Source organism: Corvus kubaryi, unplaced genomic scaffold, assembly GCF_017639235.1.
Source record: "Corvus kubaryi isolate FWS band 111438036 unplaced genomic scaffold, C.kubaryi_AGA036_p1.0 37394, whole genome shotgun sequence".
NCBI lineage: Eukaryota > Metazoa > Chordata > Aves > Passeriformes > Corvidae > Corvus > Corvus kubaryi.
The window spans coordinates 5,643,576-5,657,893 of record NW_024581133.1 but is presented as its reverse complement, the minus strand read 5'-3'; the positions used below and the strand labels follow the sequence as shown (position 1 = coordinate 5,657,893).

The following is a 14,318-nucleotide window of genomic DNA, read 5'->3' as shown; positions in this document are numbered from 1 at the left end:
CAAGGAGATGACTTCTCAGGGCGATGCAAAGAGCAGCACATGCTCCTGGCTGGGGATCCAGGAAGAGACACTCCTTCCGTGCCTTCAGCCTGGATGCAGCTGCACTGAGAAATTTTTCAGATGTGCCAGTATTTTGCCTCTGTGAGTCCTGACAGATTCCTGGGCACCTTTCAGAAAACAGAGGGATTAACTCTGACACGCCAGACAGAGCTGAGCTTTGCTGAGCCTTAGCTGTCCCCACTTCACAGTTTTAACTGTCACCTTACCAGGCTCTTAAGTACCCAAGTAGTTTAGATCAGAGGTTGCTGAATTTAACTGCAATTTATGACTTTATGTGATCCCCGAGTGCTTTATCTGCAATTTCCTTTCAGCTTATCCAGGAAGAAAGGTCCTAGCTGTATCTGAGGCTGCACCATTGCCAGAATTACTGTGGCCTCCAAGAATCCCAGAGGTGTTCTCCTGCTGGAAAGGTATCGTGTCTTATGGTTGTACCAGCCCGCGGGCTGAGCCTCTTGTGAGCGATTCCCAAGCCATCATAGCCCTGTCCTTGCCTTCACCTCTCGTGCCTTTGCAGTCACTGCTGTCATAGCCAGTGCTGAACACGAGATTAAACAGCCAGCAAACAACAAAAAGCTTCCATCAAACTTTTCAACTTACTTGACTGTGTCCTCACCACGCTCCACTCTCTGGGAACAGCAGCTGTGATCCTCTCACAGTTCTCACTGGCTACACCAACCATCTCCTCCACTGCAGGCTCTGGCAGTGCCACAGCAAAAGGCTGGCTGCCTGCCTCCCTGCATGCCAGTGACTGAAGACATCTCACAGCCGTTTTTCAAGGGATTTTTGATATTTACAGAATGCACAAAGCAACCTGGAGCTGTTTCTCCTACTTGTGTGGAGCTGCGCTGGGTGTCCCAGCCTTGTCCAAAGAAAAGGACATGCTGGTTGCCTGCTGCCAGAGAGGAGAGGATTGGATTTACCCAGAGAGAACATGGGAAAAGGAACAAAATGTCCCTTCCATGAGTGATGTAAGAGCCAGATGGACTTGTTCAGGAGCAGGAAACACTGACCAGGCAGGGTTAATGTGAAACCGAGAAAGGGGTGAGAGCATCCTGCTGTCAGTAAGACTGTTTGGAAAGGGACTGTTTGTTCCCCCTAGATGCACATACTGTGTTTAAACATGAGTCTAAAAATAAAACCTGCCATTGACATTGTTTTTCCTTACTTCATTTAACAATCTAGTTGCTTTATGACCTGTAATTCTGAATCACATTGAATCAAGCAGTGTAATTTGCAAGCAGGGACAGCAGCCTTTCCCCCCCTACCCCTCATCTCTGGTCCACTGAGTGTGTTTTAATCCCACGGTTTTCAGCATTCCTAATGAGCCATTAACAAGCTGCCAATTACTTATGCAAATGAGGGAGGGCAGACATGGAGGGGTGGCTGTAGCTAGAGGTAAATTCTGCTACCTCAAAATGGTCTGAGACAAATCACTGCTGCTCTAAGAGCTGCATGTGCCCAAGAGTCCTCTCAGCTATATTATCTACTGTCTAAAAATGCCAGAGGTAATGCAGTGGATGGTTAAGACAAGGGAAACAGAGGAGTAATCACACATATATTTTTAATTATGTTTGCCAGTAATCTGCTTGGTGTGCACCTTACTACAACTCACCCTTCACCTTTTCTTCCCAAAGCAGCTGCACCCTCTGCTCAGAAACAGCTGCACAACCAGCCTACAGAGGAATGGCCAGTTCCATCTTCATCTGAGTAAAAGCTCCAGAAGCCATGATTTCCAACACCAGGATATAAACTGTGAGAGACCCCACCCATGCCTTATTCTCCTGGGGGCACGTGGCAGCAGAGGAGATGCAGTTTGTAAAACATGCAGTAAAGAGGTCAGCGAGGGCACCACCAGCTCCTAGCAGGTCCTAAACCCTTCTCCTAAGGGTTACTGCCAGAGCCTTCCCAGGTGGAGGAGAGGTGACCAACCTGATTCCCTGGACCACCTACTGAGAGCTTCTTGTGGCCCAGAACAACACAGCCCCACACGAGGAACTCGGAGAGCAAAGTGGTAGTGCTGGGGAAGGATTCTCTGGTTGGCTTCCCAGGCGTCCCTGGAGGTCCCTGCTCGGCTGTGGGTGGGCACTGGGCAGCTGTGGTTCGGTGTGTGCAGGACTCCTCCAAAGTCCTCTGCATCACAGACTCGACACGGGCACACATCGGGGCTGGTCAAAAGCTACCTGTCTCCTGCTCACTGCCCAGGTAACAGCAGAGGCTGGGAATGCCACTAAATCTATTCAAGCTACAGCCCCCAGATAGTTTGTCAGGCACCTTAGACATTTACCAACTCTCTCCACCAGGCTGGACACCCTTGGACCACAACACACTTTTTTAGGACAGGCCTGCTCAGAGAGATGTAATACCCATGAGACAACGCAGCTCTCTGCTGGTTCCAGCTTTAAAGAGGATCTGGAGCCTGCAAAGACTGCTTGTGCCAACAGAAACTGTCCATGACTGATCTGCATTATCATTCTTCTGGTAATGCTACAAAAACTGTTTAATAGCTTGAAAGCTAATCAGATAGAAGCTAAGTTAAACCATCACGATGCAAGAAACACGTCCATCAGGATTCTGTTCTTTTGGCAAAGCAGAGAATGAAAATCAACCCAGTTTCTGGCTTTGGAAAGGAGGAAAAATATTTACCCAATAAATCTCAACCTGGTGGTATAAAAGCCAAGTCTGAAAATAGCCTGAGATATGTAGCTTAGGAAATAGGAGCAATAAAGAACCTGCATGTGTGATCACTCCATGCTGAAATGCTTTCAGATGGGTGTCTCCTCTTCTCCCTTCCCATCATGTCTCTCTGTCCTGCCAGTGCTCCCCTCTGCATAACCAACACCACTCATCTTTGTCTGCAGCCAAAGCCATTCCTGACTCAGTACTACACAAGATGTAGATAAGGCTCCATTACTTTACTTCTGGATACTGGATAATCAGTTCAACTGCCTTGGCATTAATCATAATAATATTCTAAATTCATTAGGCTAGATTGTTTGGAAATCTATTTCTTGTTAATGTCAGATTCAGTGAGCATCGGCCTGGCAGCATACAGACAGAAAACTGATACAAGGCAGGGCATGGCACCTCTCTGTGGAAGCATTCCCTTTTTTTTATGTGTAGCTAGGCTGTGATGTGGCAGTTCCTGCCTGGTCTGTGGTTTGTGAATCTTGTCAAGAGCAGTGCAACTCCATGAGCACACTGTGCTGCCAGTTTGTTGATCAATGGACAGCTACAAAAATATATAGCTGGATATATAGAATACAGTTAATAATATAAACAACATTTACTGTGGAGCTTTTAAGGGGGAAGGCTAGACACTCAGATCTGCACTCAAAAACCTTGATGATTTTGTATCTAAAACCTGGACAAGCAACCCAGAAACTTCTATGTGTGATCATGGTATGGAGGTACAAAAATAGAAAGTATTTTAAAAATTAAAAACTGTTCATTGCTTTCCTGAAAATTTACAGCACTTTAGATGAAGCACGGGGCCTTACTGCTTTACCAAGGCGAAAACCTTTCAGGAATAAAATAGCTGGATCATTTCTTCTAGCCAGTTTTGTGTACCAGTTGAGGATTCCTCAGAAGAGTACACTTCCTAATGGTCTATTTGGCCCATTTAAGCGTTTTGGGTGTTGTTGCTTTCCTTCAGGTGTGGTTTCTCAGCAGGGAGACATCTCAGAAATATAGACCAACATCAGAAGATACATAGGCTTTCTCTCCTAATGAAGGCAGCGCAGGCACAGATGGCATCTCAGATAAACACGCTGAAAGCCGTGTTAGAATAAAGAGCTCATCATCAGAGGCTGCAGTGTCACACCTACTAATGATGTGATTAAACTCATCAGTGCCGCTGGGAAAGCTGTGCCAGCTCTGGCACTGCTGAATGAAACGCTGCATTTCACGGCGGGGCAAACCCCAGCCTGCACCCCCCTCCCTCCATGAGTCAGAACACTGGAGAGACACGCTGAGGATAGTGATGTTCCTGGCTAAGCTTCCTGAGACCTAAACTAGGGAAAGTTGCCATGGACATCTCCTTTCTGTGCCTGCCTCAAACATCCCTGTGCAAAGCTGTTGTGGCACGCAGGGGAGAGGCTGCAGATGGTGACAACAGCCCAAAAGGGACAGGCACAGGAGAGGACAGTGACAGCACCCATCTGAGCACTGCTGCCATGGGAGAGCAGCACTGGCACCAGGGAGGGGAAGAAATAAAACCAGCAATAGCCAAAATGTTGACATGTGCAGGTGGTGAGGCTGGGCTTGGGCTGCAGGATTCTTCTGGAAAACAAGCTAAATTCTAAATTTTGATGGAATAAAGCTTTGCATTCTCTTCTTCTCAATTTTTCCAGCTAAGACTTTCTGTGCATTGAAGTTCCCTCCATTCTCCATCAAGTTTTCCAGATGTCCTTGAGTAGGACAGAGCTGCTGCAGTCCCATGCATTTCAACCACTGCATTAAAATTCTTCCTCCCTACTTTATTTAGCCAGGAGCGTAAATAAATAAGCAAACCCACAAACACAGGAACCTGGTTCTCAGATGCCATTAGAGCCCTCGAGCACTAAGTGGCCATCACAGATATCACCAGTTGCCTTCTGTTCCCCTTCCTGCAGCCAGCCAGACACTCCACCCCAACCAGTCCCGCTGGGGCCATTGCACAAACCCAGGACCCAGTAGGACACTGGTTTTGCCCTAATATAGGGCTGATCCTAGATGGTCAGCCCTCCAAACAGGCCAGTTTTCCTAGAGGAGTCTCTAGCCACCAGCTCTCCATTAGGGTTAGCCACAGGCGGAAGGACGGAAGGAGAAAGTGAGGCTAAAAAACCGCTAATGTTGTGCAGTGTCAGAAAGGATGAACGACCCCTGCAGACATATGCTGAGCAGACAGGACAGTCCTCAATTATGTCACTGCTGGAGCATTTACTTCAAGGATAAACGTGACTACAGATGCTGGGCTTAAAGCCTTGGCAGCTCTTGTTCCTCTGAATAAACCACTCTAGTCCAGGAGCAGTAGGGGTGTGGGTGCACAGTGCCCCGGCAATGACACACGTGTCTGCCTAGGAAAACGCTTTACAGGGGGAGAGCAGAGCTGAAAAAAACCCCCATTAAATTTCATTCTTCTCCCTTTCCTTTGTGAGAGCGGGCCCTAAAGGATTTGCTAAGGTATTGATGGATGCCAATCCATATATCCCAGTGAACAACCCACAGACTCCCTCAGGAAATCACAAGCAAATCTTGCCTACACGCTGGAAATTTCCTGCTTGCCACACTGATTCTCCCCACTCCGGTCCTCACCGCATTATCCCTGCGCTAACTTCTATATACTTCTCTCAACATTTTCTAACCTTCAAGCTCACAACTTTGTAAATATTTGCAATCAGGTAGCACATCTACCTGCTCTGGTCATTCTTTAGACAAAGTATTTACCTGCAGGCCTTTCTATCCTCAATAATCAATGGCTTCACACTGTCTTTGTCTCACCTCTCCAGAAGCTGTTGGCCGGATGAATGATCTTTGTGGGGCTGAACTGGGGACATGTGGCTACGTAATAAAAGATTATTTAAAATAATGATTGCTGAAGAGGAACACACTTTGCTCTTTGACTTGGGTTCTTTATATGGAGGGCTTCAGAACAGCATTTGTTTCAGTGACACACTGAAAGCCAGAATTTCTAGGGAGCTGCCACCCCAAAAGAGAGTGTTCTTGACTTGAAGAGGACGTGGTTTCTAAAGACAAAATGCAACATGGCCTGGGGCAGGCACAATCTCACTTTACAGCACTACTTGCTGTATATTGATCAGAATGGGCTTGGTGTTTTATTAGCCACTCAAGACATGCAGTGAGCTGCCACTGGAATTTGTTCTTGATAACCAAAGGCATTTGCCACTCTTCCAAATGCTCCGTGCGTAGGTGTTTGATTTGAGTGCACCTGAGAAACGGAGGAGAGCAATCTGGAGCAAGAGGCATTGCCCTGATCCACTGCAGCATCCTCCATGGCTCCATGGACACATCCCACAGGACAGTCAGGGACATGGACAGGGTCTCTGGCTCAGCAGAGTCCTTCACCACTGGCAAAGCTGGTGACACTTGAAGAGCAGCAGCCCTTTGCCTTTCAGCTGCCTGGCACACGGAGCTCCCTCACAACCCTCCTTTCTGTTTTGGCTTTCCTGCATTTCCTAGACAACCTGCTCTGGGTTTTTTTCCACTCCCTTTCTCTGACAGGTACAGGTGGCCTTGCTACCCTCTCACTGCACCTCCCCTAGCTTGAATTTTAAACTGTTTAACAGCTTTAAGCACACCTAATGAGGCTTCAGCCTGCACTTTGCTGCCATCCCTCTGCTTCCCTGGCACCGGGAAGAAGAGTGGTTTGGAAGCCTATCGCGGACTTCCCTGCAGTGGAGGCCTAATTACACCGTAACTGGTGACCTCGTAAGTACAGGGTAATCTGCTGTGTAATACCAGGGTAAAGGATCCCAGGACTCCTGTCTTTTCCACTGCAGCCTTCCGCAGAGATGGAAATACAGCCAGTTAAATGGTAATTAATCTTTGAACCATCTGACACTCACCCAAGGTGGGGAGGAGTAACCAGCAGAAGCCCACTGGTTCTGTGCGGGACAAGGGACTCAGGAGCCTCTGCTCTGGGAGTGTCCAGTGTCACCTGGCCTCTCTGGGAGCCAGGGACACTGGGAATGGGCTGCTTTCTTAGAGCTGGAGCCAGCTGCCTCCTGCCTGTTAGGCAGCAGTTACTTGGAGGGACACATCCAGAGTCATCTGCAGGAGGAAGAGGGCACCAGGGGCGTGTGGATCCCCGAGGGGAACAGGCACCTGTGCTGTCAGTGGAAGCAGGATGGAGCCAGAGGTTCCGAGCAGCTCAGCCATGATGGGGATGAGCTGTCTGGAGCACTTCCTTGCCCTCACCACGAGGGAGGCGAGAGGGAACAGCACCAGTGCTTTCCTCTGAAACCATCCCAACCAGCCAGGCACAGACCCAGGCATTCGCCCTGCAAAACTCCAGGAAAATCAGCCAAGAGATCCATTTTCTCCCTCCCCACTGTAAGATGCATTTCATTCCCTCCCACGCTAACAGCCTGCTGCCCTGGGGCTGGGGGCTGCCTGTCTGACCCCTGCTACCTTCATGGCAACAAAATGTATTTGCATTCATTTCAGACCCACTGACATCATTCCCTCTGAAGACCTTCAGGTTTTTATGGTAAGCACGGTAATGATTTTCAGATTATAGACTAATAAAATATTTTAATTTGTTAGGCACATTAAGGTGGGCACTATATGATTCTTATGACATTTAAATAGTGCTTTAAAAAAAAAGAAAAGGAGGGTGAGAGGGTCTGCTTGCATTTCTTTTCCAAGCAGGAGCACTGAAATAGAAACTTAAAGTCCCACATGTGGGTACCGAGATCAGCTCTGATGCCTCCCCTCCGTGCCTGTTTCACTTGAATACCTGCCAAGTTAAATAAGCAAACACAGGATTGCAGCATCCCAGCTCCAAATCTGTTTTTGGCAAAGGAGCCCTCCTCCTTAGTCACTCTGGCCATGCTGTGCAGCAGTGGCCTGAGCTAAGCACCACCTCCATGTGCCATTGGGTCACAGCTGGGCTGGGTCACACCTGCTGGGTAACACTGAGATTTTACACCTGAGCCTGGGCTCACCAATTTCTCCCCTCTGCCCATTCATTGTGCACTCAGATGAACTAACTGGACAAATCATGGATCTAGAGCATTCCATCATTTTCATGGCATGCCACGTACACTGCAGGCTGCTGCACCAGCCATCTTCCTCTGCCTGGGTAGTAATTGCATGGTTTGGAGTCAATCAGACTGCACTGGATAAAGCAGGGGCATTTGGGAGGGGGAAAGTTGCCCTTGAAGCACCGTGGGTTGGTATGGCTGATAGCTCTGGAATTCCTTTCCTAATCTGCAAAGCAGGACAATGAAACTCCACCCTTGGAACCGTTCAAGACCAGGCTGGATGAGGCTTTGAGCAACCTGGTCCAGTGGAAAGTGTCCCTGCCCAAGGCAGGGGAGGGGGACTAGATGGTCTTTAATATCCTTTTCAATCCAATTCCATGGTTCTATGAACTCACTGACTTCTCAAAAATGCTGCACAGGTAATGGCTTTTACAGTGAAGCTATAAATGGCACGGAAAAGCCTGTCAGCAAAAGGAAAAAAATAGCCAAATGTTTAGCTCAGCGTTACTTATACCTGGCAAGAGACACAGAGGGTTACACAATGAATATGATGGCAAAGAATAGAAAAAATTTCCTTTGTTCTGTGAGTACTCTTGCCTTGTTCCTCACCTGGATCACACAGGCTTAACAGCAGGCGACTACGTGGGGTCTGTTCTCCAAGGCAGAGGCAAGAGTGACCTCAGGCCTCCCCGTTACCATTACCTGACCTTGCACGTTCTCTTTTGCAACCTCAGCATGTTTTTGTGGAGAGGATTTCTGGGTGGTTATTTTAATAAAACTGTGTTAAATTTCCTGCTTTTAGGCCAGCTACCTGCTGTTTAACAAACAGGCCGTGACTAAGCACAGACTGGAAATCAGGGGCAGCTACGATTTAAAGCAATGAGATCCTGGGACTGTCTTCTTCCCCTTAGGAGCACTCTTAAAAGTGGTGCTTGATTATGAAAAGGATAAATCTGATGTGATTGATGCAACAGGGGACTGGATTTGATGATCCAGGGAATCCCTTCCAGATCTCTTTACTCCTAATGAAGTCATCTTTCAAAGGATTTTTTAAGGGTGTGGTGGGGATGCAGTGCTCTGCTGAAGGCACAGTGGTGAAGTGTGTAGGTACCTGCTGATGGCCAGCAGGTCTCCATCCCCAGATTTAACCACCTCCCATCTACAACAGGGTGGAGCAGTTCTTTTTCCTGGTTCTACCCATCTTGAGGAGGGTGCAAGGATCCCACCTGCTTCCTTCTTTGCATTTTCCAGCTACTGAGGACTCCCAAAATTCACTCTCTGTGAACCGACACCTTAAACATCTCAGCTCACAGACTCCCTACATGTTCCTAAGGTACTTACCTGTTTCCCACCACCATAATGACTGTGTCCCTTGCAATCTTATTTTCATGTGAATCTCCTCGGTGAGCACGAACAGGGATCACCCTTTAACAATGGCAAACTGAGGCACAGGAGAACTAACTGAATTTCCTGTGGTGGCAGAGGACATCAGTAACAGGGAAGGGACCTGCAGCAGAGTCCATGTCTGGGATCTCACTGCTGGACTCTTCTCCCTGCACCTGGCTCTGCTCTCCCTTTCAAGCCAGGAATAGCAGAGCACAAAGCAGTTTTTAGCCCAAGCACGCACTGATCTGGGATTCCCATCCTTTGTCAAGCCCTGGGGGCTGAGCTTGGGGTTTTTGAGGGTACAGGGCAAGCTTTTTTCAGAAGTGATGCCCAGGGAAAGTGGTTATGCTCTTTTTTTCCCCCTGAGTTGTTTTAATTCTTTAATTCCTACTTGCTAATAAGATAAAATGCTGTGATTTCTGCAGGATCAAATGGTGCAGGATAAGCTAAAGGAGTTTATTAATTAACAGGCTTTTAGAGCTGGGGAAAAAAATAATAAAAAAAGCAACAGGGTGGTAGATAATAGCTATGAATACTGCCCCAGCATCACCTGCCATGACACTGTAGCCAAGGGGAAGCTGTCGAGTTAGTGCTGGGCATGGCATTCTGATAGTGAATAAAAATGATAAATGACAGGTTAAGGCTTTCTCTCTCCGAAACGTGGTTATTCACAGATGTGCTACATTTCTCCAGGGCCTGATCCTGCAAGTAATACCAGGTGTAGCACTTCTGTGCTCCTCTGGCTTCCCCAGGGACTGCATGGAGCAGTGAGTGCTAGGCCCAGTGGCAAGTGGTTGCAAGATCAGATTCATAGTGTGCCAAGAATTTTGAATGAAAAGAGCTATAAAGAAGTCACATATTATTATGTCACATTGGAAAGGTCAAACTCCAGTATTTGTTCTGTCACAAGGACATGATTCAAAGGCAACAAAATAGTGTCAGGGCACAGGGGGAAATAATTTTTTTTAAAACTGCCTTCAGGGCCAAGGATACAAAATTACATCAGTGCTTAGAACTAAATTCCCATCCACACCCCACAATTCAATTTTGGCTCGGAAAGGCATAAGAGTAACAAAATCACATTTCGGTGGCAAATCTTCTTATCTGCTGACATATCTTCTGCAAAATCAGCAATATCTAAACTCACACTCCCATATGCTTCTGGCAACAGTCAGGAAGTGCCAGAGCCTTGCTCTGTCACAGGCCCCAGGAAGGATTTGCAAGATCCACTCAGCTGCTGTAGGCGTTTTCTGGAGCAGGAGGAGTGGTCCTGGCCCTCGCTGGTGGGACGGCTTGTCCTGCGTTGTGTGGCCAGGAGCAAACAGCTCCCCTCACAGTGCCACAGGGAGTTTGGGGCAACTGGACCCAGGAGATTTATCCCAGTCAAGCCTACTTTGCAAATACTGATGCCCATCTCTGGGGCTGCTGGCACAGGGAAGCTATTGGGAAATAAAGTGTGGAAGCCATCGCTCTCCTGCCTTAATGTAGGAGGGGTCAAAACTGCTTTGTGCAGTGTCTTAGGGTGGATTAGGTCCATCCACTTCCAATAGAGACTCAAGCAAAGACTCCCTAACCTTCTGGATCAACAGAACATTTGCTTTTGTGCCAGCAGAAGCAACAGGACAACCAAGTTGGATGTTTGCTCCTCTCTCAGACTCCTGCAGCTCCACCCCAGCAGCCCTGCAGCTTCCTGTAGGAGGCTTGTGACAGCTGGGGACACTGAGCTGAGGATCCTGCGGCAAGTGCCATGGGATGCTGGCTTTGCTCTGTGGGAGGCAGGGCAGGGTGAACAGAGGTGTCACCAGCCCTCAGCAGGTTCACACAACTCACATGAACCCACACCCTTGGCAGAACCAAACTCCTTTGCTCTTTGAAGTCAGAGCTTCAAACTCACAGCAGCCCCTCACTGCCTCTCCTCCGGCCAAGGGCTGGGAGCAGCAGTGGGCAGTGTTGGTTTACATTCACTCAAACACAGCTGCAGACCAGCACACAAAAGGTGTCAGGCTGGCATGTGACAATCCAACCACTCAAATGGTCTGGTCCATGCCAGTTTGACTGTCCAAGCAGCTCCTGAGAGGACAACACAGGTCAGGGACAGTCCCAGTGCGTAGTGCAAATGCCACCCTTCTTGGAGGCATGGGGTAGTTTAGCTGCACGGAGACAAACCATGCTGCACTTGCTGCCATCAGAGGCCAAGGACAGCCCACGCTGTCCACTAGTGCAGACACATCCTGGACATCCACAGAGGAAGGTGGCACCGAGGACTTCTGCACTCATCCCATATTATCTCACCATCCAGAGAAGCCCCAGAGAGCAGCTACAGTAGAAACGTGTGCAGTTCCCATCACAGACAAGAGCCCTTTCGCTGCCAAACGCACAAGACCCGACCTATTCCCAAAGCCACTCAACCCCATGCGTCATTTCACGCCCAAGCAGCACCAGTCCCCCACTTCCAGCTGCCCCAGGGGTCAGGATCCACTCACTGTTGCAGCTGCCGACGGTGCCAGTCTCTGTCGCTGCCACGCTGCGCTGAACTGGCCCTTCGGACGCGGCCCTTCCTGACAGTGAATGGGTGAAAACAAGGGAAGGAGACAAACAAAAGAGAAGGGAAGGGTGAGAGAGGGAGGGAGGGATGGGAGGGATGAAGCAAGGGGACAAGAAGGGAAAGGGTATGTCTTTAACTGAACCAAAAGTCTTTCGCTGGCTGCAACATCCCAACACTACGCAACCTTTGCTGTGAGGGCATGGGGCGGGTGAGACCCTCTGGCCCCTGTGACCACCACCTTGCACCCCACATGATCAGCTGCACCAGTGCAGAGAGAGGGTGAGTTGGGCAAGGGTCAAGGGGGACTCAGCCTCCTGAAACTTCTCCTTGGATTGTGAGGCCACATAGAATGGTCACACAGAATGTCACCCCTTGGGGGGACCCAGAATTCCTCTCCAGACAAGAGAAGTTTCAGGATGCTTGAGCAGTTCCTCTGTATCTGGTACTTCAGCATCCTGCTTCTTGCCCATTTCCAGCCCTCCTGGGCACGGTGCAGGGACTCATCTGCCTCTGCCAGCAGAATAAGACCCAGGTCTGAAGTCTTCACTGAACAAGCTCAGGCCGGCCAGAGTTAAGGGTATTGTTGGCCAAATGTCCCAGAGAAGCACCTCGCACATCACCCTATGCTGGCCCAAAAGTCTTTGTCCCATCAGTACTGTCACAGGTTGGGGAAGAAAATACCTGATCCCACAGCTTCAAATCACCCACAAACCTGCCAGCACTCAGAAAACTCAAGTTTAGAAAGGGAAAGGGGAAGCGAAATTCTGGGGCAGAAAATACAGCACTACATTTTCCTCTGCATCAAAGTAGGAAAGATCTGGGGAATGGGAGAGAGGAAAAGGGGCAGGGATCTCAGTGAGCAAATTAGGAGTGAATGACAGGCATAAAGTCTTCTGGCTTTCCAGTGAGATGTTTGTGTTCCCTCTGGGACAAAATCCCAAGATGGAAAGGCAGTTGGTGAACAAAGTGGTTTGGGGGAACACTTCTGGCTGTGCAGCTGAGGAACTCAGGCTGAGAGCTGCCTGGGGAATACCCAAAATGTGGCCTCAGGTTGTGTCCAGCTGGTCATTGCCCTGGGCACATTCCCACTCTGCACCAGCAGTGGAAACTGAGCTGCTGAATGTAGCTGGCAGCTCATTCTGCTTGGGGGATTGCCCCGTGGATGACTGACTCACCTCCCTTCCCAAAAAGTTGAGGTAGGAATTGTGGGGGGAAAGGCTTAGAAAATTGTTTCATGCTGGTTGTTTAAATTGCCTCTGCATTACAGTTGAGGGAAAACAAAGAGAAGCCTATGCATGAAACTGCATCCTAAGGCCAGCTGTGGCAGAGGCATGGAGGTTGGAAAGAAGCAGAGCAAATGAAGTCATCCAGCAGTGGGGGAAAAACATCAATATAATGTAGTGCAGAACAAAGCAAATTCTACCTCAAACACAGAGCTGAAAGGGAAACATCTCCCTCTATCAGATCTATTACCATGCATTTATTCCAATAACAGATAACTAACCTGGAGAGTAACCCAAACCTGATTTATTTCTCCATCTAAGTAAATATGTAGAGGCAGCTGGATTTGACTGTAAAAACCACTGATCTCATATGTTTTTTCATATATGTTGAAAAAAATAGGAGTGAAGTTTCTGCCTTACTGCCAGGGGATGCTGGCAAAGCATTTGAGCTATAGATATTGTATCTTGTCACTAATGACTACAGGGAACTAAAAGGGATTGGGATTTTTTTAATGCTTCACATTAATTGATAATTTGGTCTCAGAATCCACAGTGGAACACAGGATTTGCTATATTGGATCTGTCTAGTGGCCCATAAAATCTGGCGTTTTGCCTCAGCGATGCTCAGAAAAATTCTCATCCAGGGTCTTTGCTTGTAAGGTTGTTGGCCGTTCCTGTAAGGGCCATACAGCAGAAAGGGGCAGAAGGTCCCTGTGGCCTACACATCTTCAAAACCCTGAAATGTGGATTTGACAGGACTGTTTGGTTTGGGGTTTTTTTCCTAAAAAAAAAAAAGCAAGAAAGAAACTCTTTAACTGCACCCATTCTCAACAGACACACAGCTGCTTTAAGTCTTGGTCTCCACAGTCCGAATAGAGAGGAGGAGGTGAACTTGTGCTTTCAGAGGGCGAGTGGGAACGTGGCTGAGGCCAGAGTGGGGAGATGCCTTCTGCTGAGCAGAACACTATTGATTAGGCAGTATAAAGATTTCCCTCACTAATTCCTTTAGCAATCTTATCATGTGTCGCCCACATAATTGGATGGGGAAGAGAGAGGTGGAATCACTTAAGCGTTCAAAGCTCAACACGAGCTGAGGAAAGATTCCCATTTCGTGTGTGTGTGCAATTTTGTGCATCGTTGCCCCTTGATTGTACATTGAACACGCTCTCTTTGACAGCCGAGCCCTAAACAGCCTGGATATTAAAGCTGCTTGCAAATAGAGGCTTTCTCCATCCAGCTGCGGGAGAGAAGGAGCTCACTGGGGCTATGAGAGAGGCAGGACTATGAAACTGGGGGGAATCAGGAGGGGAAAGCCTGGAGAAACTCTGACCATGCAGGAACCAGCAGGAAAAAAGAAAAGCAGTGGTTTCCTTCCATGCAAGCATCTTAATTAAGGAGTTG

General features: G+C 48.3%; 1 protein-coding gene across 2 annotated transcripts in view; it reads right to left on the bottom strand.

Moving 5' to 3' along the window:
• The window catches only part of NTRK3 (neurotrophic receptor tyrosine kinase 3), a 219,303-nt gene that overhangs the window by 22,904 nt on the left and 182,081 nt on the right, over nucleotides 1-14,318 (bottom strand). The window contains exon 17 of one of the 2 annotated variants that reach the window (XM_042039738.1): nucleotides 11,633-11,707. The exons of the other annotated variant lie outside the window; for it this stretch is intronic. Within the exon in view, the coding sequence (XP_041895672.1) occupies nucleotides 11,633-11,707 (75 nt within the window). The remainder of the gene's footprint in view (nucleotides 1-11,632; nucleotides 11,708-14,318) is intronic. 2 annotated transcript variants of the gene reach the window in all.